The sequence below is a fragment of the Myotis yumanensis genome, unplaced genomic scaffold, assembly GCF_028538775.1.
Source record: "Myotis yumanensis isolate MYYU_CA2020_CCGP unplaced genomic scaffold, mMyoYum1.0.hap1 SCAF_1, whole genome shotgun sequence".
In the NCBI taxonomy this organism is placed as follows: domain Eukaryota; kingdom Metazoa; phylum Chordata; class Mammalia; order Chiroptera; family Vespertilionidae; genus Myotis; species Myotis yumanensis.
The window spans coordinates 91,821,396-91,847,013 of NW_027223752.1; the positions used below are offsets into that span (position 1 = coordinate 91,821,396).

General features: G+C 42.7%; 1 protein-coding gene across 3 annotated transcripts in view; it reads left to right on the top strand.

Annotated features, from left to right (window-relative positions):
* Nucleotides 1-25,618, top strand: part of AKAP6 (A-kinase anchoring protein 6) — a 487,918-nt gene that overhangs the window by 180,787 nt on the left and 281,513 nt on the right. For all 3 annotated transcript variants that reach the window (XM_070427710.1, XM_070427731.1, XM_070427721.1), the window contains exon 3: nt 13,174-13,425. In XM_070427710.1, the coding sequence (XP_070283811.1) occupies nt 13,174-13,425 (252 nt within the window). The remainder of the gene's footprint in view (nt 1-13,173; nt 13,426-25,618) is intronic.

The following is a 25,618-nucleotide window of genomic DNA, read 5'->3' on the forward strand; positions in this document are numbered from 1 at the left end:
GGCCTCTGGAAAAGGGCAATGAGGGTAGATTTAAAACCACATTATTGGAATTCAATAACTTTCGTCGTGCTCTGTATGCGTCGTGCTTGCTAAAGAGTAGTTCTAATATGGAGAGTCAGTCAAGCATGGAGGAGGCAAAATACCAAAATGGATTTTTATAACTAAGATATAAGCTGAATTCTATGTTTTAATTTAGGCCCTGTTGCTCAGCATTAACATGTTAGATGTATGCATTGTGCTCTTTTTGATTCTGAAGATGAAGGGATGAGCACAAAAATAAAACAAATTCACCAGTATAAAGTATTTGGTTGATGGAAGCAAACAAAAAAGTTCATATAAGTCAATTAGCAAAAGTTATATGTTTCAGTAATTCCTAAGCGGTTGTGAAGGACTGAAATTTTAGTTGTGTAAGGTATATCCCCAAGGGAACACTGAGTCCTCTTTATTTTTAATTTTATTTTTAATATATTTTTATTGATTTCAGAGAGGAAGGGAGATGGAGAGAGAGATAGGAACATCAGTGAGAGAGAAACATCGATTGGCTGCCTCCTGCACACCCCATACTAGAGATTAAACCTGCAACCTGGGCATGTGCCTTGACTGGGAATCGAAGGCGACCTCCTGGTATATGGGATGACACTCAACCAATTAAGGCATACTGGCTGGGCTGAGTTCTTTTTAGATGTCTTCACTTCTCTGGTAATTACATACAGGCCATAGCAGCTTGAAAGTGGAAGATTCTAAATCCTAGGGTATTGAGGTCACTCCCAGAGATAAACAATGTCTTATTTTTTCAAGACATTGAATCTGCCCTGAGAAACACCCCCTCCCTTTTGGGTTTGTGTGAAAATGTAGAAGGATATTGATGATCTAGTCAGTCATACTCTTGGACAAATCAATCAATCACATTAAAAAGGAGAGAAGACGAGTGATATTTACATTTCTATTCATTTCAGTTGTTTAATATCTTTCCCTTACCTATGTCTTTATTTCAAGTGTGATAAACTTAAAAAATGAAAGCAAAGCAGAGTTAAATGTCTTAATACCCAGCTGATAATGATACATTATTCATCTGTTGGTACCTGGCTAATAGCACCTGGCCACCTGACAGAGCCGTAAGAGAATGATGATAGTATGGCTGTGAATGAAGTGACCAGTCTCTCCCTACACAGAAAGAATGCTGGGAGTCTGAGGATCCTGTTGCTTTGACAGTGATAATCAATCACCTCGATATTGTACTGTGCACAGTTTGACCTACATTCCTTGACTGTCGTTTCACCATGGGAAATAACTTTATTTTTTTGTTATTGTTTAACTTTTACATTTTTCACAAAAGAAAATTTCTAGTGAAAAAATTTAAAACAATGCAAACAGTACATTAAAAATCACTGTGCCCTAGCCGGTTTGACTCAGTTGATAGAACATCGCTTGCAGACTGAAGGGTCCTGGGGTTGATTCCGGTCAAAGGCACATACCTTGGTTGCAGGCTCCATCTCCAGCCCTGGTTGTGGCGTGTGCAGGAGGCTAACAATTATGTGACCCTCTCACACTGATGTTTCTATTCTTTCTGTCTCTCCTCCTCCCTTCCACGCTCTAAAAATCAGTGGAAAATATGGAAAATATCCTTGGGTGAGGATTTAATTTTTTAAAAAAGTCACTGTAATCTGCGATCTAGAGAAAATACTATGAACAGCTTTCACATATTTTTTAGTTCTTTCTGTAATTTTTAATATACTAGTAACTCTTTAACTTACTTTTTCTCAATTAACAACATGTCTTGAATATCCAATGCCATTCATTATATTTTGCAACATCATTTTTAGCATCTGTGTAATTTTCATTATATGGATTACCACATCTTGTTAAACCAATCTCCTCTTTTTTGATCTTTTCGTTATTAAAAACTTTCATCATTATATACAACTCTGTGATAGCATTTCAATAGGTAAATCCATTATTGCCTCATTAGATATTATTAGGAGTGAAATTATTGGGTCACTGAAAGGCAACAGGAGCTTTCTAGAAGGTTAACTGATGACATGCATCCCCATCTGCCTTACGTGAAAGGGGAGCACTGGCTTCAGAATCTGAATTTGTTATGATCTCATTTACAGTGTCTTAACCATAGCCTCTGAAATTAGTTCTTCACAGGCCTTGATCCTTTGAGGTCCCATTTCCTCTTCTGGACTCCTGGATGTGAGACTAAAAGCTTGTGTCTATAATGTAAGCTTCCCACAAGCATGTTGTAGGTGTTTAAATACAAATCAACAGCCAAGCTACTGTTGGTATTTATGTGGGGGAGGAAGACATAGAAACATATCCTTAGAAGCTATGTCATGATCTTAGTGATCTAAATATATGAAGAGTACATCTAAGAAAGAGGTTGACCTTTCCAAGGTCACACCATGAGTCAGCAATGAAATCCAAAATAGAGCTTTCATTTTTAAAAGTTTTTTCCCCCAATATAATACATATTTATGAATAGGTCAAGAGAAAACATTTGTAAATGAGTCATAAGATTATTTATAATTTGAAATGCTCCAAAAAATTTCAAGAGAGTTACTGGAAAATTTTCCTCTCCCAGAAATAAATCTAAATTGCTAAAAGGTATTTTATAATATTTTAGAAAATAAAATCTTAAATAACTGAAATGAAGAGAGAGTAGTGAGTGGTATAGGCAGATGAAAATGAGCCTCATAGGAGAAAGAGAAAGAGAAAGAGAGAGAGAGAGAGAGAGAGAGAGAGAGAGAGAGAGAGAGAGAGAGAAAGAGAGAGAGATTGCCAGCAGCTAGGAAATAAGAGGTGGAAGAGTAATGGGTTGACTCTACCATGGTTACTAAGGAAAACACCACCAAAGGGGCTCCTCAGGCATTAATCCTGGGGTGGGAGGATGGGGTCTTGGCCCTCATTTGCAATGATCTTCCCTTCTCAGTCTGTTGATGTGGATCTGTGCTGTTATTTTAGATCTTTTGGCAGGGTCACTTGCAGGAGCCAGAGAAATACTTTCAATATCCCCAGGACTGGTCTCAGGTCTCCTGATTCACAATCTAGTACTCATTCTACTACAGGTTGGAAATAACAGTCATATTACAAGGATTTTCAGAGACACACAAAAGCTTCTGGGTAACTGAAGCTCTGGGTATGCTTTATATGAAGGGTATACAAAATAAAAGAGGAAAGGACACCAAAAAATCTTAGCACTTGAGGATAGAGATCATTCATCCAGCACTGTCTTTGTAGATGAGGAAACAGGTTTGGTGATCTATTGGGAGTGATAACCAGTGCCCACCAGGGCCAAGAACTCAGACTTTCTGACACTCAGCCTGGTGCAGATTAATCTAGATACATCTTGTGATTCATTTATTCTTTCTCATGATCATCCTCAAACTTCTATTTTCATGATTTGTGAATTCAGTCTCAGCAAACTCAGCATGTATTAATACTCTATGAAGCAACATCTAAAAATGCAGTGCTTGCCAGACAGGAATTTCCTAAGGCAGACAGACCTCAGAGAAGTAGGCAGAAATGACAGGTAGGCCACTGAACAAACACAGCAAATATGTAATTGTATAACTTTTCCATATGAGATGGCAAATGAAGAGATCATCACTTTCCATTTCTTTAAAAGAGGAAATCCATGTTCATCATGGGACAGCCCTTAGCTAATAGGTAGTAGGAGTCATCTTATCCCCTTAGTTGCTGTATTGGAAAGAAAACGAGTGCTTTACCTGGCACACTCAGTCTCACGTGCAAGGTGCAGTTTCCTTGGTATATTGTTGGTAGCACCTTCATTGGGATTTGTTCTTCTGCATATTCTGTGAGGTCTGCAAAGACTAGGAGGGTCTGCTGAGGCAGGAAGCCTTCTTTCCCTCCCTGGAAGAAAACGAGTGGTCATGTGGTTCACAGTCCTATTTTTCTTAAGGCTTCTGTTTGATTTCCTTCTCCAAGGACTTTGCAGATGATAAATGAACTTACAACACCCCCAAGTGTTTAAATTGTCATATGAACTAGTAAACGGGAGACTATGGTATTCTATTCTCTCAAAAACCACTTAAAGACAAACCAAAGGTAACCTTGCTCTCTTCTGTGATAACAAAAGGCACCTCGAGCAGGTATCTTGTAAAGGCCTGTTCCTAGTCATTTGCTTCAGAGATAGTATTAGTAGTAGTTTTAGGGTAGTATTAGTATTATTATGATGAAAGCATCATATGTATAATGTGAGATAAAACAAATGAGTCGCTATGGGGTCTTCTAATTCTATCACCCCCTGTGTTCTTGGGAACCAGGATTCTGGCACAGAAGAAAGGGGCTACAGATATTGTATAGAAGGACGTTAGGTGAAAACCTTATAGTCATGAATTTGAGTTGGAAATATCAGTTATGAATTCATAAGTTGTTTCATTTTTAAATATGCATACTTCCTAGCTCTGTTAATTATAAAATCATAGAAATAATTACTAACCCAGTAGTAATGAGCATCCCTACTTCCCAGATGGTAGTTTGGAAATTTTTTTCCATTAAAGGAAACCAAACTTCTTAGAAAAGTGGCTGATTTCAGGCTTGACAATGTGTAAGATGGCAAAGAAGCTTTCAAAGGCTACTAGGCTAGCCAGCCTACTCAGACTGAAGGCCATCCCAGTGACCAAAGATGGACAGTTTGAACTTCAATAAGGTTAAGAATTGCAGTGGATCAAAACCCATCAAGTATGTTTAAATCTATGAGTACACATTGATATTAAGTAAACCAGCTGGCTGGTTACCTTCTGAATGTGACAGAGAACCAAGTCATTATCTTGAACACTGTGTAAAGAAAAGAATTTGTCGTGATTTTCCTTTATGAATTATATCACTGTAACAAATAGTTGATAAAGCAAAGCCTCTTCTGATAAAGTTATTCCAGCTAATGAATGAAAGCAAAATGATGGAATGAGTGTATCATCACTTTGTAACCCCCATATATTTATTAACAGTTTTAGGCACAGAGCAGCAACTACCGCAATAGTTAATAGCAGCTTTCAAGAAGGAGCAAAAACCAAAGCTAAATGCCTCTTGACAAAAGAACATACTACTGCCCGGTCGGTGTGGCTCAGTGGCTGAACATCAGCACATGCACTATGAGATCACCCATTCGGGTTGGAGGCTCGATCCCCGGTAGGGGGTATGACCAATGTTTCTATTTCTCTCTCCCTCTCCCTTCCTCTCTCTAAAATAAATAAAGACATATTTAAAAATAAGATATAAAAATCAAAAAACAACAACACAATGCTACTTACAGTTTTGTCAAAGAAATTGAACCTGAGACGAATCAGGCCTCAGGATCTGGCTGCCAATTTGAAGAAAGTAAAGAGATCCGAGGAACCAGCACACTGACTGCTCCATGCAGCTGCAATGAACACATCCAAATTGTGGGAAACTCTGCAGGTCTAATGCCCCAGGATCTTTAATGGATAAATTATACTAAAAAGAAAGGAATAGAGAAGGAATCTGTAGATTAAAAAAGACTTAAAAGACATATTGAGTGAAAAACTGGCCAAAGGTAAATTATAGTATCCAGGCATGCTTACTTGGGTGATGAAACAAAAGAGATACAAGAAAGTGATTGCTCTGCAGGTCAAGATGGTGGTCACTTTCGGAGGGATGGAGGGTCTGTGAAGGGGAGGGGCACATGGAGGCACTGCGGGGGTGGCTGGCCAAGTTCTAGTTTTTGACATGGGTAGCTGCTGCAAGGCTGCTTACCTTATCTATAATTTACTAAGCTATGGGTTTTTGTGTGATATTTTGTATCTGTTTCATTCTATAATAAAAGTGTAAAAAAACAAAACAAAACCACACAGGAAAGAAGAAAGCCCATTAGAGAAACTCACAAAGCTGATGCTGCCTAGAGCTGATCACAGCACTGTCAGCGGTGCGGTGGGTAAATGAAGTTGTGGGAAATTGTGTTCTGGGTACAAAGAATGTACTAGTAAATCCTCCTGCAAAGACATCTGTATACTGTTAGCAGTGGGCTCCCTTTCAGGTTGCCGGGCGGCTTTGTTCTTACAGTTGTGTAGCAGCAGGCTTGCGTGGAGGCTTCGTTTCAGGTAGAGTCAGACTAGATGGCCCATTTCTGGCTCAGCGTGTGGTGTCTAGAACACCAGCCTCATGGTGATGCAGTTTTCAAAAATTCAAGTTCCTTGGTCCCCTCTCTTCAAAAGGAGCAGCCCTGGAACCTGCATGGCTGGCAAGCACACTGTGGAGTGAGAGGCATCATGACTTCTCTACCTGTTTCTACACAAAGTCAGTTTTATGACGATATCTGAGGGGAATTACAGCTCAGAGGAATTTCAGAGAGTTGGTGCCATCGGTGTGATTTTCATTAGTGAATGAACTCTTGCCTTGTTGTCAGGTAGGACACTAAACGTGACTGTGACTAGGCAACAGCTCAATTAGAAAAACATTTTCTCCAGTGCACAATAGCAATTGTCAGACTTTCTCTCATCTTTTTGCTCAGGGTTCTTCCCCTCCCACGGCAAAACCTGGGATTAGGAATTCAAAGTGATATCTCAGTCAGTGAATCATCTGAAGCTTTTAAAATGACAATTCTATACTAACAAATTCAAATCATGGAAAACAGAACAATCCAGATTTGGATGTGGCCAGGCATGGCCAGACCGAATTTGGACTCGTTCCTTTCTTTCAGAGTGTGAAAGCAGATGTGTGAGGCCTGCCACGTCTGTAGTCAGCATTTTCATCCTCCTCTTTCTACCATCGTCACTCTCCCAAATCCACATGCTTTTCGGCACCAATCCTAATCAAAACAGATGATACGATTTCAGTGACTTTTGCTGATTGAGTGCTGATTAACGAGGATACACTTGGGAAACTAAACTAGGACTTGCGTTTTAGGCATTTCACTTTGACTTGTGAAATATAATATTTTATCTGTTGACTCTAATTCCAAAAACATCATCTGGACACGGCCCACATGCATGGTAGTGTCCCAGCGAGTGACATGATTTCCTGCTTCCAGAAAGCTACTCTTTCATCAGGGAGATGGGCAGGTAATAGCTAATGGTTTCAGCAAAGTCATTTCCACGTAAATAATGTCATTTCAGCTCTCATCTCACACTTTCAGAGTTTTAGCAATTTAAAAGGATAACCACTGTTTACAACCATAGAATTCTTGAAACTTTGAAGAGAAGTAATGTCATGATCTTAAAAAGTCTCAGCCTCCCTCCCACCACCCTTCGTCCTGTCATTCTCAGTATGACAAACAAGAAACTAGGACCATTAGAAAGTGTACTAGTATTTGCTAGAGCAGCGACTTTCAACTGGCATGCCACAAGAATTTTTTAAAACATGCAATACCAGACTATTTAGTCAGGGGCACTGACCTCTTTTCCCTTAAGTTGAAAAAAAAAGGACAACAGCCCACACAACATTAGCTGTCTGGTATGAATGAATAAAAATTATAGCTAGTTTTTGTCAGATCTGCAAAAAATATATCATATTTTTTGGTGTGCCATCGAATTTTAGTAAGTAGTTTATGTGTGCCATGAGATGGAAAACATTGAAAATCACTGTGTTAGAGGAAGGGAAAGAAAGGGGGCAGTCTACTTTTGGGAAAATAAAAATACTTTGTCATAGGAACATCCATCAGTCTGTCTTTCGGAGAAAGTACAGTTTTGATAACCAACTGAAGATGACATTAATAGTCTGCAATAGGATGCTTTTGTATAAAGTTGCAAGTTTCAGTTCAAAAGGTTCATTTATTAGGTGTTTTGTTTTTAACAAGTGACTGGTGTTCCCTTGATCTGTATTTTAAATTATAAAGTACATGTATTAGGTAAGACTCTCCTCTCAGCTTTTTCTAATGAATACACACACATATGGTGAGCATATGGACAGGCAAAGACACTTTTCTTTATTCATTTCTATAATTGCCAGTAAACAAAATGAGCAGTCATGATGACATGGCATTTTTCAGTGAGACTTAAATATGTACGCGAAATAAATCTTATATTTACTTCTCTTTTGCTTACTATCTTTAGAGCATGAAAACTTTTCATTCTCAATGTAGTGGTATGCTTTGGATAGACAGGGGTTCAAGATTTCTGAAACTATGACAGGAAAAAGATGGAAGTGAAAAAAAGGAGCGAGGAGACCTATCTTTTAAAAGTAGGCCTTACTTTGTGTGTGTGTGTGTGTGTGTGTGTGTGTTTTGGAATACCATCTGAATGTGTCCTGCAGTAAGACAAATGTTAAGGCAAGAGTGTTTTGAGACAGTGTACCTATTTTTATGGGTAGAGATAGAAAAAAGGGCTGTAGATAAATGAAGAAATGCCAAGCAATTACTGTTTGTGCCTGTGGAGAGTCAGGTTGTAGGGGTTGGGGGGATTTGCTATGTTTTCTCATTTGGGGATGCATGTTGGGAAGGAAGAAGAGGAGAAAAGTGGTTGGGGCTGCATTTGTGGGAGTTCATGAAACTGGGATGCCACGCTTTGCTTCAGTACCTGGTGAGAAAGTTGCTGGAAGGGTAGGTTTCCTTCCAAATGCACAAGGAGCCTTAGAGATGGGTAGTTTTACAGAATGTCAAGCCACAGACACAGAATTTCACGAGGAAATCTTCAAGATGTTTTGAAAAATAAATTGTTGGAAATAGGCACGGCGGCCTCATGATGAGGCAGCAACCAGATCTCCTCCCAGGGACAATTAACAGAGCCGAGGAGGTCACAGTTAGCATTAGTACCCTAAGCGATTAGAGAAATCACAGGAAGGGCATCCTCATTTCTCTCCTGTGTAAGTGACAACTGGACATTCTGGTTAAATACATAACAGTTATCTTAACCGCCCTATCTTTCTGAAAGAAACAATACAACTACAAAATATACAACAATCTTACTAAAAAAAGGCACCTCTCCCACATAAATACCGAACTGTAAAGAAAAATACTGACTCATCCGACTGGAGTTTATTTGTAAACAGTCTCAGGTCAAGTCAGTGTTGTGTCGACTACTTCAGAAACCACCGAAGATTCCATTTCAGTGACAGGCAGCAGCAGCTGCAGTTGAGACCACAACATATCTAGAAGTTTGAGTGAAGCGGGCAGTTGGCAACATAATGTCTTCATGAATTTATGGTGTGAGTAATTCTGAAGGCTATAGGACAGTGGTTCTCAACCTTCCTAATGCCACGACCCTTTAATACAGTTCCTCATGTTGTGGTGACCTCCAATTTCATTGTTACAAATTGAATACAATTAAAGCATAGTGATTAATCACAAAACAATATGTAATTATATATGTGTTTTCCGATGGTCTTAGGTGACCCCTGTGAAAGGGGTCAAGAACCACAGGTTGAGAACCGCTGCTATCGGAGCTACTGTGGAGTATGAGAATTAATCAAGAAAATGGAGAGTCTAACTTACCCACATTACAGTAATATCTATGGGAAAAAATCTTACTCAACTTTGAAGGCAGATGGTTTGAGATGGACTCCAGTTTAACCTTGTTTCCTTTTATATTTGTCTGAAAATCCTGTGGAAGCTATGGAATTCGGGCTGATGACTGTAGTGCCATGACCTTCAGAGCTGTGCTCCTTATAATTTCCAACAACCTGAAGGGAGTGTGGGACCCAAAACAAATGTTTATATGCATTTAATAAGAGACTATAAATTGGTTTTCTTTTCTGTTGTTATTTAACAATTTATGAAACAGACAGATTAACTTTCTTCTTTGGTGTACATGCCTACAAATTTAACTCATGTGTAGATTTGTGTAACTATCTCCACACTCAGTATGCAGAACAGTGCCATCACCTCAAAAACTCCCTCAAGCTGTCAACCTGTATTCATGCTCCCCCCACCTCCACCCCTGGCAGCCACTCAGCTATTCTTCATCAACACCGTTTGTCTCTTGAGAATGTCATATAAGTGGAAATATACACTGTGTCACCTTTTGAGACTGTGTAGTGTATAGATGTTCCATAGTTTGTTGATCCATTTTCCCACTGCAGGTCATTTTGGTTTTGGTGTTTATGAGTAGACCTTCCTTTCATTTTTGTGTATACCTAAGCTTTCATTTCTTTAGTATAAACCCCCAGGCATGAAATTACTGGGTCATATTGTAAGTGCATCTCCAACTTCATAAGAAACTGCTAAACTGTTTTCCACAGTGACTGTCATTTTGCATTCCCACCAGCAGTGCAGCAAAGTTCCAGCTGCTCCGGAACTCCTCAGCACTTGGTAATTGTTTGTTCTAGTCATTCCACTAGGCTTGCACCTATTGGACCACAGTGGTATCTCATTGTGGTTTTAATTTGCATTTCTCTAATGGTTAGTGAGGATGAACATTTTTTTATGTGCTTATTTGCCATCATTATATCCACTTAAAATTTTTGTTCAAGTCTTTTGCCTATTTGATAATTGGGTTGGTTGTTTTCTTATTGTTGTTTTGAGAGTTCTTTATATATTCTAGATATAAATCCGTTGGTAGATATATGATCTGAAAATAGGTTTTCCTGGTCTGTAGCTTATATTTTCCTTTTCTTGAAAAATAACTTTTGCACAGCAAGAGTTTTAAATGTTGATGAAGTCAAATGTTTTTCTTTTATGGATTCTGTGTAATATACTGTATGTAGGAAGTTGGTACCAAATCCTAGGTCTGTAGTTATGGAGACCTCTCTGATACTGGCTACTCCCCAGAATGCTCTTCTCATCCCCTTGGTTGTCTCCTTCAAGACCCAAACATTACTTCCTTAGAAGAGAGTTCTTCCCCCTTCCTCTTTGCCCCCCCTGGGCACAATTATTTCCTTCCCTGTGTGCCCTCTGTGAACACTTACCTTCCTGGTTGTAATTTTTATTTCCATCCCCACCTCCTACCAATCAGGGAACTCTAGGGAGCCGGCTCTGGAACTATAACCTTTGTGTGCCCCAGCACATGGGTTAGTACATAGCAGGTACTTAAGGCATTTGCTGCAAAAAAAAAAACAAAAAAAAAAAACACAACAGAAACAATTATCCTTCTATGCTTTATAATTATGGGATAGGCTAAGGACAATTTGAGTATCTATAAAAATGTTATTGCTGGAGGGCATTTAAAAATTATCTTCAGTTTGTAATTATAGGTTTCTTAGTCTTTGAGACATCTCTTGATTTAGTCATCTGAATGAGCTTGCTGGGGAACATTTTTTTCTCAGAAGAAAAACTATAAGACAATGAATGACATCCATGTAGAATTATGGGAAATTTTAAGTAGTTAAAGCTTTAGTAGACTGTAGGTACCTACTAGAGAAGAAGGGAGCTCGAATGAGGGCAAAAGAGTAATGATCAGAAAGTGGCAAAGAAGCTCTGAGGCCTGTCCTTCCCCATCAACCCTACCCCTCCATCTCTCAGGTGAGGCCTGGGCTAATAGGTAGCATCCCTTGGGAGGACAACAGGGAAGCAAGGTCCTTGGACAGAGTCAGGGTTTGGTATGACCAGGAGGTAGATAATACAAGTATTCACATAATTCTTCTGTGAAGAGGTAAAGGAGTGTTTTTACCATGGGATGGGGTTATTAGCCAGAAAAGTACAGAGAATTTGGAAGTGGTCAGCAGTGGGTGGAAGGGAGTTTTCCAAGGCAACACAATACTGAGTATCCTAAGAGGGCAAAGGAAGCAGGACCTGTGCTTTGAGGTGGTTGAATATCAGGAATAGGAAGTGTGAGGGATAAATGGAGTAGATGCTCAAAGCAAGCATTAGCTGAGACCCCAGGCAGTATGGAATATCTGATGATAGCAGTTAGAGGCTGAAAGCAGCAGAGATAACTAATATGCATATGATTGGTTCCCAAGTGCTGGTTAATAGGGTCATGGAGTATTTGCCCTGAAGCTCTTTCGGACTGCATGTGCTCATGGGCCACATTTGTAAGAACTTCACTTAATTAGGACTCCAAAGTCTATTTAGTTTAAACTTTTCATCTCTTTCAAGTTGTTGTTGTCACCAGTTTGTATCACTGTCATCCACTGGTTCTTGGGTTTCAAGAACTAATATTGGAGCATTTATTGGAGTTGCACAGTACTTAATATTCAAAATTCAGAACAACTCTCTATCATTCTTCAATAGATTTTTTGGGGCCTATTTTTACACATATTTAAATAAGGTTACATTTTAGTTTTTCTTTAAAAACAAGTAATTGAATTATGTGGAATCAGCAGGCTATGTTTCCAGCATAGAATGACTGTTTTAACACTCATGATAGGGCTTCAGAACTCAAATGCTATCTTAAAATGTTAGCCTCACCAAAAATCATCCACTTAAAAAACAAACAAACACTGATCATCACTAAAAATGGGTGACTGAGCAGGTTCATCTGACATCAGTATCATTTTAATGCTTAATTGTTTCAAATGCTCACGTAAATATTGATGCTGCTCTTTCCATGTAGCTGCCTCTGATGGCACAGTGGAGTTTGGCAACTTGTAAGGGTAAGTGCCATATCAGACACCAAATCTGCACGCCTAATAGTATGTGTGGGAGAGATTGAAACCTTGAGTTAGTAATGTTTCTATTTATATTGTCTCTGTCTTACAGAACAAACTATTTTGTCTTTCTTCATCCTTGGGGTTTCTCTGGCTTTCCTTCTTTAGAGTGATTCTACTTGCAAAGTGTGGGATGAAATTTAGATATCCATCATGAATTTAGGGATTAACATTCCCTGCGGGAATGTGACAATTGTTCTTTACATTGAAGACCCCGCGGTTCATTGACAATAGGTGGTAATTCCTATGGAACACAGATTCTAGCCCATCTTTCTTCATGCTTGGTGTCTGGATGAAGCCTCATCCTGAAACATTGTGTGTTCCATGGAGCTCGCCACCAGCAAAAAGAATAGCTGTTGGCTCACTTGCCAGAATCACAAACTGTAAATAAAGAGAACAGAGAGTGGATTTGTGAGGTGACCTCTCAGCTTGGCACCTGAAAGGATTTTGGTATCTGAAAGAATAAGAATTTTTGTGGGTTAGGAAAAGATCAACTTACCTGTATGCGCAAAAGGCCCGGTGCCCAGGAACATGGCCTGCAGCTAACAAAGGCCCACTCTCTAACATGTGCTCACCTGACCTGTTGGCCCTGATGATTGGTGTCAGGTGAAGAAGTGACCTTTTGGCAAAGAAGTCATCCTATCTTTGCTTTTTTTTTTTTTTTCCCCACTGCAGGACATTTGTGAAGATATTTCTGATCATGTTGAGCAAATCCATGCCCTCCTTGAGACTGAGTTCTCCCTGAAGCTGCTGTCCTACTCTGTCAATGTGATTGTGGACATCCACGCGGTGCAGCTCCTCTGGCACCAGCTCCGGGTCTCGGTGCTGGTTCTGCGGGAGCGCATCCTGCAAGGTCTGCAGGACGCCAATGGCAACTACACCAGGCAGACGGACATTCTGCAAGCTTTCTCCGAGGAGACAGCTGAGGTGGGTATTTTTTTGAAGCCATACCATGTGTTGTCAAGTGTGACCTTTTGAGAATGTTTTAATCACAGAGCTGTGGGGTAGGAATTCTTTGTAGGTAGATAAGCAGGTCCTGAGCTGGGCTTTGAACCGAGGTATAGTGACAGAAGCTCGGGCACTTTTAATGTGAATGAAGCTTTAGATCAGAATTAACTCACACCTACCTAATAGTTTGCCCAGAAACCACCCATACTTGTATTAATTTGGCTCCTTGTTCCCTATTTAATTTATACTTATTGAGCACTTACTATGGGCCAAGCATTAGGTGCTAAGAATATAATAGTGAACAAAACATAGTCTTTGCTTTCGAGCAGTTTAGAGCCTAGCGGGGGATGTAGGCACATGAACAGACATTAAGGCCATATGGTGATAGGTCTATCTGATGCACTGGAGGACAGAGAAGGAGCACCTAATTCAGACAGGAAGCCTTCCCAGGAGTGAGTCTAATCTGAGACCTACAGGAGCATTGGGATCAAACTGGTGAACTGAGGTGGAAAATGTCTAGACAGAGAGAATGTCATGTTCAAAGGTGCAGATGTAAGACAGAGAATGACAGGCTCAAGGAGCTAAAAATGGAGCAAAAAGTTCAAGGGACCAGGAAACAGGCTTTAAACTAATAGGTAAGGGAAGGTCAGATCGTGAAGTTAAAAAGCCATATTAAAAAGCCATATTGAGAGAACTGGACTTTAGTTTTAAGACAGTTTGTTCAGGGAATAGACATGATTAAATTCATGCTTTAGAAAAATCATTATGGATGTAGTGAATCAATGAACTTTAGAATTTTATACAATCAACATATTTAAATTTTTTGTAGTCATATTAAGTGCACTTTAACGAATTTGTTGTTGTTATTCTTGATGCATGGCTTAAGAATGAATACTGTAAATTTGAACCTAAACAAATTCTATTATTCCCCAATAAAATAGACACATATTACAGAGCAAAGCATTGTGCTAGCTAATTAAGCAGGGGCTGTGTGTGTAGGGAGATAAATAAGTACGTAGGTAGATAGATAGATACATACACACATATATACCATATATAGATACATAGAGTGTGTATGTATGTATATAGTCCCTTGTCTCTCAACACCCAGTTGAGAGCTCCACTGTTGGTTTTGTGGAAGATATGTATTATACAAGTTTATTAGGAACTTATATGAATATATAAGTTTAAAAGGCCTTATAAAGAGCGTTGCATAGTTCATTAATTTATTAATGTTTTACTGGCTCCAACATTACCAATAAGCAAAACAGATCTGTGTCTAGCCTCATAAATAATTTATACTTGTTGATTATCTATATGTATAAAACCCTAATATGCAAATAGACCAAATGCCAAAACAACCAAACAACTGGTTGCTATGATGTGTGCAGAACATGGCGGGTGTTGGCCGTGGTGGGATGGTGGAGCAGGTGAGCGGGGGCACCAGACCAAGGCGGGGTGCTGGTCACTGTCATCTAGGTGAGCCTCTGGTGGTTACTGAAAATTCTTTGCTTCTTTACGCTGGCCCAACTCGCACCTGCTGCCAGTACCAGAGTCGCTGCTTGCACCCGGCACTGGCCCTGATCACTCAGCACCATTAGCAGGTGCGAGCAGCGGTTGCTGGCCCCAATTGTGCCTCAGGGCTTTTCCGCCTCCCCCTGCTCCTGAGGGGCAATTAGGGCAAGCAGCCACCTCTTGCACCCACTGCCGGTGCAGGCACTGCTCACACCCGCAGCCGGCGCCCGGAGCTGCCACTTGCACCCGCTGCCAGCACCCACTGCCAGTCCCAATCACTTGGTGCCATCAACGGATGCAAGTGGTGGCTGCTAGCCCTGGTCACCCCTGAGGGCTTCTCCACCTCCCCCTGCTCCTGAGAAGTGATTGGGGTAGCAGCCACCACTCGCACATGCTGCTGGCGCCAGCCCCAATCTCTCCGAGCCGTCAGCGGGTGCAAGTGGGGCAGGCGCCATCAGCGTGGAGTGGGGCTGCTGGCAGACAGGGGACTGGGGGCTATGACAGGAAAGGCTGGGCCAGAGCACAGTGGATGGCCTGAGATCCACCCCTGTGCCCACTGCAGCCTTGAGGCCCACAGTTCCTTTCAAGGTGCATGAATTTGCACACTGTGCCCCTAGTTATTTTCATAACAGTGATGATCTTTCTGTGGCAAAGATCCTGGAAGTTAATGGGAATCAAAATCTATTAGGCTCACTTCTAGCATTAAGTCATGACCTTCATTTTCATTTAGCTTTCCCTTTTATTGTGACAGTGACTGAGGTAATACTGATTTTGGCAGAGTGCTTGTGTATTCATATTCATACTACAGGCCCAGTGCATGAATTTGTGCATGGGTGGTCTGGCCAGCCTGGCCCCAATGGCGGATTGGGGCTGGGCCTGTTGGGAGGAGGAGATGGAGGGAGATTGGCTGGCCAGGGCCAGGCTGGCTGGGGGGAGGGGCCACAGGTGATTGGCAGGTGGGCTTCTCCCCCAATTGGGGTGGGGAGCCAATTAAGGGTGGGGCCAGCCATGGAGAGGGGCTTTGGGCGGTGCGCCAGCAAGCCCTGCCCCCGAATGGGGTGGGGGGGTGATCAGGGGTCAGTGGCTGGGGGAGGGGCCATGGGAAGTTGGCCAGCCAGCCCCACCCCCCATTGGTGAGGGGGGGTGATTGGGGGCAGAGCTGGCTGGGGGAGGGGCTGTGGGCTGATCAGGGTGGTGGGGGCTGATCAGGGGTGGGGCCGGCCATGGGGAGGGGCTGCAGGCAGTTGGCCAGCCGGCCCTGCCCCTGATTTGGGTGGGGGGCTGATCTGGGGTGGGGCCAGGTGGGGGGGTTGGCCGGTGGCCCCACCCTCAATTGGGGTGGGAGAGGCTGATCAGGGGCGGGGCCAACTGGGAGGAGGGTCTTGGAAGGTTCGCTGGCCACAATGGACATCATGGTGGCTGGTCGTTCTGGTCGTTACGACGTTCTGGTTGCTGGCTTTTTATATATATAGACTAGAGCCCAGTGCACAAAAATTTGTGCACTTGGGGGGGGGGGGAGGGGGGTCCCCCAGCCTGGCCTGTTCCCTCTCGCAGTCTGGGACCCCTCGGGAGATAACAACCTGCTGGCTTAGGCCTGCTCCCAGGTGGCAGAGGGCACGCCCAATCCCTAGGTGCAGCCCCTGGTCAGGCTCAGAGCAGGGCCGACTGGGGAGTTGGGGCACTGCCCCGTCATGCACAGAGCAGGGCCGATTGGGGAGTTGGGGCGCCGCCCCCTGTCATGCACAGAGCAGGGCAGATCGGGAGGTTGCGATGCCACCCTCAGTCACGCTCAGGGTAGGGCCAATTGGTGGGTTGGGGCACCGCTTCCTGTCACACTCAAGGCAGGGTCGATGGGGCGGTTGCGGCGCCACCCCCTGTCACGCACAGAGCAGGGCCAATAGGGGTTGGGGTGCTGCCCCCTGTCACTCACAGAGCAGGGCCGATCAGGGGGTTGGGGCGCTGCACACTGTCACACACAGAGCAGGGCTGATCAGGGGGTTAGGGCGCTGCACCCTGTCACACACAGAGCCAGAGGGCGATCAGGGGATTGGGGAGCTCCCCCCTGTCACACACAGAGCTGCAGGGCGACCGGGGGTTTGGGCGCTGCCCCCTGTCACGCTGATTCCAGTGCCGGGAGGCATATTACCCTTTTACTATATAGAATAGAGGCCTGGTGCACGGGTGGGGGCCGGCTGGTTTGCCCTGAAGGGTGTCCTGGATCAGGGTGGGGGTCCCCACTGGGGTGCCTGGCCAGCCTGGCTGAGGGGCTGAGGGCCGTTTTCAGATTGGCGGGTGGCCGAAGCTCCCAACTGCTCCTTTTTTTCTTTTCTTTTTTTCCTATTCTGGGCCAGCTTTAGCTCTGAGGCCTCGCTGCTGAAAGCAGGTTTCTGGCCTTTACCTTCTGTATTTGATACAATGTTTCGGTCCAGCTGGCTGAAGCTCCGCTGACTGAAAGCGGGTTTCTGGGGTTTTGTTTAGCTTCTATATTTGTTACATAGTTGCTTAGAGTTGCAGCTGAGAGGCCGGCAGGTTAGGCGGGGAACGTTGGAGTCTGCAGTCACTGGAGCAAGCAAGCCTCCCTGTTTCGCTTCAGTGCATGGCTGCCGGCCGCCATCTTGGCTGACAGTTAATTTGCATAAGGATATGCTGATTAGCCAATGGGAAGGGTAGCGGTCGTACGCTAATTACCATGTTTCTCTTTTATTAGTGTAGACTAGAGGCCTGGTGCACAAAAATTTGTGCACTCGGAGGGGGGGGAGGGGGGTCTCCCAGCCCGGCCTGTGCCCTCTCGCAGTCTGGGACCCCTCGGGAGATAACAACCTGCTGGCTTAGGCCTGCTCCCGGGTGGCAGAGGGCACGCCCAATCCCTAGGTGCAGCCCCTGGTCAGGCTCAGAGCAGGGCCGATTGGGGAGTTGGGGCACTGCCCCCTGTCATGCACAGAACAGGACGCTCAGTCATGCTCAGGGTAGGGCCGATTGGGGGGTTGGGGCACCGCCCCCTGTCACACTCAAGGCAGGGTTGATGGGGAGGTTGCGGCGCCACCCCCTGTCATGCACAGAGCAGGGCCGATCAGGGGCTTGAGGAGCTCCCCCCGTTACTCACAGAGTAGGGCCGATAGGGGAGTTGGGGCACCGCCCCCTGTCACACACAGAGCAGGGTGGATCAGGGGGTTGGGGCACTGCACCCTGTCACACTCAGGGCAGGGCCAATGGGGAGGTTATGGCTCTACCCTGTCACACACAGAGCAAGGCCCATGGAGGGGGGTTGGGGCGCCACCCTCTATCACCCACAGAGCAGGGCCGATCAGGGGGTTGGGGCACCGCCACTGTCACACTCAGGGCAGGGCTGATGGAGAGGTTATGGCTCTACCCTGTCACACACAGAGCAGGGCCCGTGAGGGGCGAGGGGTTGGGGCGCCGCACTCTGTCACACACAGAGCCTCAGGGCAATCAGGGGATTGGGGAGCTCCCCCCTATCAGGCACAGAGCAGGGTGGATAGGGAGGTTGTGGCCCGCCCCCTGTCACACACAGAGCCGCAGGGCGATCCGGAGGTTTGGGCACTACCCCTTGTCACGCTGATCCTGGTGCCGGGAGCCTCGCTGCTCCGCTGATCCTGGTGCTGGGAGGCATATTACCCTTTTACTATATAGGATAGAGGCCTGGTGCATGGGTAGGGGCTGGCTGGTTTGCCCTGAAGGGTGTCCTGGATCAGGGTGGGGGTCCCCACTGGGGTGCCTGGCCAGTCTGGGTGAGGGGCTGAGGGCTGTTTTCCGGAAGCGGGTGACTGAAGCTCCCAACTGCTCCTTTTTTTCTTTTTTTTTTTCCTATTCTGGGCCAGCTTTAGCTCTGAGGCCTCGCTGCTGAAAACATCGATACAATGTTGCAGTCTGGCTGGCTGAAGCCCGGCTGAATGAAAGCCGGTTTCTGGGGTTTTGTTTAGCTTCTATATTTGCAACATAGTACATAGTTGCTTAGAGTTGCAGCTGAGAGGCCGGCAAGTGAGGTGGGGAACGTTGGAGTCCGCCGTCACTGGAGTAAGCAAGCCTCCCTGCTCGCTTCAGTGCATGGCTGCCGGCCGCCATCTTGGCTGACAGTTAATTTGCATAAGGATATGCTGATTAGCCAATGGGAAGGGTAGCGGTCATATGCTAATTACCATGTTTCTCTTTTATTAGTGTAGATGGGGTGTCAGTTCCCAGATGCCATCCCTCTGAAGTAGGTACTCTTGTGCTTATGGGAGACTATGAAGAATTCCTACTGGCCCACTCTGCCCTAAATCTGGTACCTATGAGATGAATGATAATGAGGTGAAGATAATGAGGGAAAGGTTTGTCTAAATGCTGAAGAGATCTTTCCTTAGATATCTACCTGGCATCCCTGACCTATGCATTCTTTTTTTGTTCTTCCCCATGTGTTCTGCTGGCTCTGCCCAGCATCCATTGAACAGTCATCAGATCTGCCCACTTGCTACTACTAGAGGGACATTAGAAATCACTGAGTCAAACGAGTTTATGTTACATATTTGTTTACTCATTTAATAACTATTTACTGATTGCCAACCCTTGCTGTGGAGCTGTGGATATATTGTTATATTGTTGTTAGTTTTGTGGAATACATTTACCATGCATATATTTGAATGCATATCATTAGTGAAGTAGTATTCCAAGAATGATGAAAAGCTATTGAGGTACAGGTACAGGCTGCTATTTTCACAGTTATGTTGCAAGTAAGTAGTATTAAGGTTTTCACAATGTGAGCTCTGCAATTTTTTACAGATTTAATTGGAAGCAATTTCATACATTTGGATGTTTAAAGTCAGTGTTTAGTCTTGTAACAACATGCTATATGATGGATAAAGGAGCAGTGAATTCTTAGCCATCTGCTTTGTGGATATTTTTCTATGAATTAAAACACTGTCTCCATTGTCATCTTTCCCGAAGCTGTGGATTCCTGATCCTATTTGTTTGTGTTTTTAGTGTGACTCCATGAGAACATTTCAAAGACTGTTTAGTTTTATTTGTTTCTGTCAGCATACCGGAATTGTGGGAAACTGGAAGGGAATTAGAATAAAATTCTTGAATTTATCAGAATAAATTCAGCTGTGAAGGATTTATAGAATGAAGAGGGAAATAGCATAAAACATGCTGATAAACTAGAATAGTAGATGTCCTTCCAATAAAGGCAAATGCATTTGCCCTTCTTGGAAATTGGTTGAGTTTCAAACTACATTAAAGAGTAAATTTGAAAGTCGAGAAGAAAGTGGCAAGTTCTCTCTCTTCCTGTCCTGGCTAAAACAAAATATATGATTTTTTAACTTAAATATAGAGCAGACCATATCTTGTAAGCAAATTGGCAAACACCTTACTAAAACAAAACCAGCCAAACAAATGAAAAACACTTTAGGGTAAAAATCACCTTCCTATATAATAAAGAGGTAATCCTAGATAATAAAAGACTAATTTGCAAATTGACCAAACAGTGGAACAACCGGTGAAACAACCGGTCTCTATGATGTGACTGACCACCAGGGGACAGACGCTCAATGCAGGAGCTGCCCCCAGCCCAAGCAGGGCCAGCGAGTGGGCAGCTCCAGGCCAGCCCTCCGATAGCCCCACCAGTCACCCCACAGATTGGCCTTGATCGCTGGCCAGGCCTAAGGACCCTACCCATGCATGAATTTCATGCACCGGGCCTCTAGTAAGCTAATTAGACCGAAGAGCTGACCAACCATCCGACAGCCTTCAGGATGAAGCTGTGGCTGCGAGGGCCGAGCCCCTTGCATGAATTTCGTGCATCGGGCCTCTAGTCTATAACAATAAAAGCACAATATACTAATTAGACTGGGCATCCTTATGGATGTCCTTCCAGACGACCTTCTGGATGATGCCTGGGCTGCGAGGGAAGCCAGGGTCCCAGGTGCCAGGGGAAGCTGGTGCCGGCAGCCAAGGGAAGGAAGGCCTACTCTTGCATGAATTTCGTGCATCGGGCCTCTAGTTGTGTAATAATGTGTTATACTGAAATGTTCTGTATTTTAGTTACTGTGATAAGCATTTTTTAAAATTTATTAAGGGTAAGGGATATGAAAAATAGTTGCAGTTTGTAGATGGAAAAGCTGAGTTTAACAGAGGTTAAGTGAATGCTTTGTAGGGAAATAGGATATAAATTTAGGAATAATTAAATAAAACAAACAAAACCAGCTTTTAACTGTTCTCTGTTGTAATAATAATTCTTCTCCCCCTCTATCCTGTCTTCCCTCCCTTCTTTTCTTCCTGCTTTCCTTTCTATTTTCCCTAAATATTTATCAATTTTCTATTACATATAAGGCACTAATCATTCAAAGAAGAATAACACATGTTAGGAATCACATTCAAAATTTCATGAGATTCATGGGATGACAGGTGCTGTTATTCTTATTTAGTAGGTGATATTATTGCATCCATCTTACAGATGAGAGGACTGAGATTGAGAGAGATAAAGTCACACAGGTAGTGCTAATTATTAACAACAATAAAGTGAATAAATTACCCATCAATAAAGTGAATAAGTTACTGTCTGCATAAAACATAACCTTTATCTGAGAAACTGCTTCATGACATATTAAATGGAGGTATATTTGAATTTAGACATTGCTAGGCAGCCATGGAAAGCTAATGACACTACACAATTATATGTGATGTTTCTGAAATAAAAAAGAATAGTAAAAACAACGGGCACTGTTACCCTACCTCCATATCCACCTGAAACTTCATTACTTACATGCTTTAGAAAACTATCTAGGAATGTGGTCCAGAAGAAAGCAATAGGACTACATACATTGGTATAACTAAGCAATATTTTAAGAAATGAAACTTATTAATTATTGATCTGCTCTCAGAAACTTCTGAGGACTTTGTTTTTTTAAAAAAGTTGCTTCTGCATGATGAAATCTATAACAACACTTTTGAAAAATGCTCTTTAATAACCAACTGGGTTAAAAAAATATAGGTAGATGGTTGTCACTTGGTCTTTAGGATATGAAATAGATATGCCATGTGCTGTTTTTTTGTTTGTTTTGTTTTTCAGCGAGGGATTTTTTTCACATTAAAAATGCAGTCTGAATTAAAAATAGTTACCCATGAGTGCCAATCCACCATGCACAGAAATAGTTGGCCTGGGCGGGAACAGGGTGGGAGAGGGTTTACCTTGGAGCATTAAGTGTTTTTTGAGTGCAGTATTTTGTTTTCCAAACAAAGGACTGGGTAGGGAAGGGGTCTTCAGGGGAAGACCTAGGAAAAGGGAGCCATGTCCTATTCTGATATGTAGTCTCATGAGTACCCCTTATTTTCTAGCTAGACAGTATGCCTGATCTTTAAGTTCTATGACCATGAAAATGGGGACCAAAGCTTTCCCAGGGCTACTGTGTCCCAAGCCTGTCCAGAAACAGGTGGCTGACACTTTCAGTGTCTAAGTTTTACTCGAACTCTCAAATTCCTATTTCTCTACCCATCATAGAAACACTTTTTCTTAATGCTTCTCTAACCTCACTCAAGTAGCCACAGTGCTGCGCCTTTATGAGAAATCGGGTAGAAAATAATGCAAATTTCAACTAGTTAGTAATTTAAGTATCAACTAATGGGATAGCTTGGAACTTACCCATCACTTATAATACACTTTTAAAAATATATTTTTGTTGATTTCAGAGAGGAGGGGAGAGGGAGAGAGACAGAAACATCAATGATGAGAGAGGATCATTGATCAGCTGCCTCCTGCATGCCCCACACTGGGGATCGAGCTCAAAACTCAGGCATGTGCCCTGACCGGGAATCAAACCATGACCTCCTGGTTCATGGGTCGATGCTCAACCACTGAGCCATGCCGTCCATCTTGGCTATAATACATTTTCAAAAAGGAGTAATTTCTGAATACTAAGCCACTAAATTAAAAAAATAAAAACACAACCTGCCTTTAAATTGGAATCCCCAACATTACCTTATTTTTTCATGTACAAGACGTTATTTTTTTCTAAAATCATTAGACTGAAAATCGAGGGGCGTCTTATACACAGAAGTCAGACGAGGAGGGAGCCTGGTGGGTGCGTAGCTGCCCTTATCTTGTCAAACAGGCTTCCTCCAATCATGAGCCTTATTGTTACTGATGTCAGCTGATGCCGTAATTGGAGGTGGAGGTGGAGAGTGCACAGATGCAGCAGGGACCAGAGCATTCTGAGCCCATAAAGATGTCAAAAAATAAAAAGATAAATACTGGTAAGCGATTGTCTTACTCTGCAAAATTCAAACTGAATGTAACCAGCTATGCAAGAAAGCATGGAAATAGAGCTGCAGAGAGACAATTTGGACCTCCTCCCACTGAGTGTATGATCAAACAGTGGAGAAAACAGGAAGAACAACTCCTTAAGATGCCAAAAAAGAAGAAGACCTTAAGAGGAAAACCAGCAAAATGTTTAAAATATTGATTTCTTAATTTGGGGTTGGAAAAGTGGGGGGGCGTCTTATACACGGAAAAATATGGTACTTTCTTTAAAAATTGTATAAAGTGTGACTTTATTTGGCTGTCTCATTCCTTGGTGATTTTTGGCTTCTGACTTTGTTTTTTAAAGATCCTGGTCCAGGTATGCAGCATTAAAGCCACACAATTCCATTTAGATCATTTTGGCAGTTAATACTGTTTTCTCACTTTGTGCAGTATAATTGCCATAAGGATCTTTCTCATTTTGATAAAAGTTTCTTCCTAAATATACTTGAATAGTAAAATAATAATATGAGTGAACATTCATTAAATACCTATCCATGTGTCAGGCTTGTGTTTTACATATATTACCTCTTTTGACTCTCACAACAGCGCTATGACATGGCTTATCATTATCCCCTTTTTACAGATGAAGGAAACGAGGCTTAGCAACATCAAGTTGCTGGATCATGGTCACATGACTAACTAGTGCTAGAGGCAGAATTTGATTCTGAAGCTTGGGCTTTTCATCACTGGAGTCAACTGAAACTACATAATCAGAGGAAGAAGTTACATGAAGGCGTAGAGATACGTTCCAACATGCCATCATTCATTCATGTATTGCAGGGGTGGGGAACATCCGGCCTCCAGGCCTTAGAAGTCCCGCGAAATCATTTGGTTTGGCCCTGCCAAGGCGTTAGCAGTGAGTTAATTAAATATTTGGCTAAATATAGCAGGCTAATTTTTAAGTTGATAATTTGATATGGCCCTTGAATGATGTTATAAATATCCAAATGGCCCTTGGCAGAGAAAAGGTCCCCCACCCTGAAATTTTATTCAACAGATATGTCTTGAGTGCTTGTTCGATGCAGATCGCTATGCTAAGTGTTGCGGGTATCCTGGTGAGTCAGCTATTTTCTATGTGATTTATACTGTTGTGGTGCATACACACTAGTGGGAGAAACAAGGTAATGAAATAACCACAGAGTATTTATTGAAAGATTGAGACAAATTCTTAAAGGAAAAACAACATAGTTTTACAAGAGTCTCTAAGGAAAGATTCTGACTTAGGTGAGGGTTTGGACTTTTGAAGAAATATAACTTAATCTGAGGTCTGAGGGGGTAAGAATCCATATGTTACAGGGTATTATAGGTGGGAAACTTTCCTGACAGAGGAAATAGCATGTGCAAAGGCCCGAGGCAGGCAGACACTGTGGTTCAGTGAAGCCATGTTTGTTCTTGGAAGGGTTTGGGTTTACTTAGCAGGACACTAATAAAGAACTTTAAACAGAGAATTAACAGTAACAGATTTGTAAAGCTTACTCTGGTAGGAATGTGGAGAACAAACTGGAGTAGGGGGTATGTCCGTTTAAAATAATATCTAATGAACCACAGAAAATTATGGTACCAAGGTCAGAGTATGGACATTTGCTAGTTATGCACCTTCTTTTGGCTCAGGCTCTGGTTATATAGAACAATAATATAGACCCAACACCGGAAGAAAGTTGTTGGGAGATTTAAATGAAAAAGAAATAGTAGTAATAAACCATCCCCATTTAGAGAGGAGGAAACTGAGGTTTACAAAGGTGAAATGAGGCCTTTCATCATTATTATTTATCTGGATGATACAGGGTGAGAGTGAGGGGAGTAGGAGATAAAGGTAAGTTGAAGGTCTGAAGGAAGAGAACATTGCCAAAACACAGCAAGCAAATGAACAGAAAAACCTATAGAGAGGTCAGAACTCGGGGTAACTTGGTTGAAGGGACACAGGGTGCAGCAGCTACATGAGGTCCAGCTTCAGTTTGCTCACCTGGTTTCTCCTTCAGGAGAACGGAGGTCTGTGGATGTAACAGTTTCGTTTCCATCCATCCTTCGTCTCCTAAGGGACTAGATTAGACCAGGCTGTCCTTCAGCCTGCTTCACATAATGGGATTCCTTTCATCCTGAACAAATCATCAGTGAAAAATTGTTGGCTGTATGATGCTAGAAACTGCATTAGTAATGAGACAAAACCTTAATTGCATAATTAAAGATTAAAAAATTTAAAATACTTGCTTGTACTACTATTTTTTAGCATAGAGAAGTTTCAAACTGGCCTACTCCAAATTATAAATAACAGTGGAGGTTGTATCTAATATAAACAAAGGGTAGCAGGGGTGGAGGTGAGGAGGTGAGGGGAGAAATGCATGCAGAGTGATGGGAACTAAGATG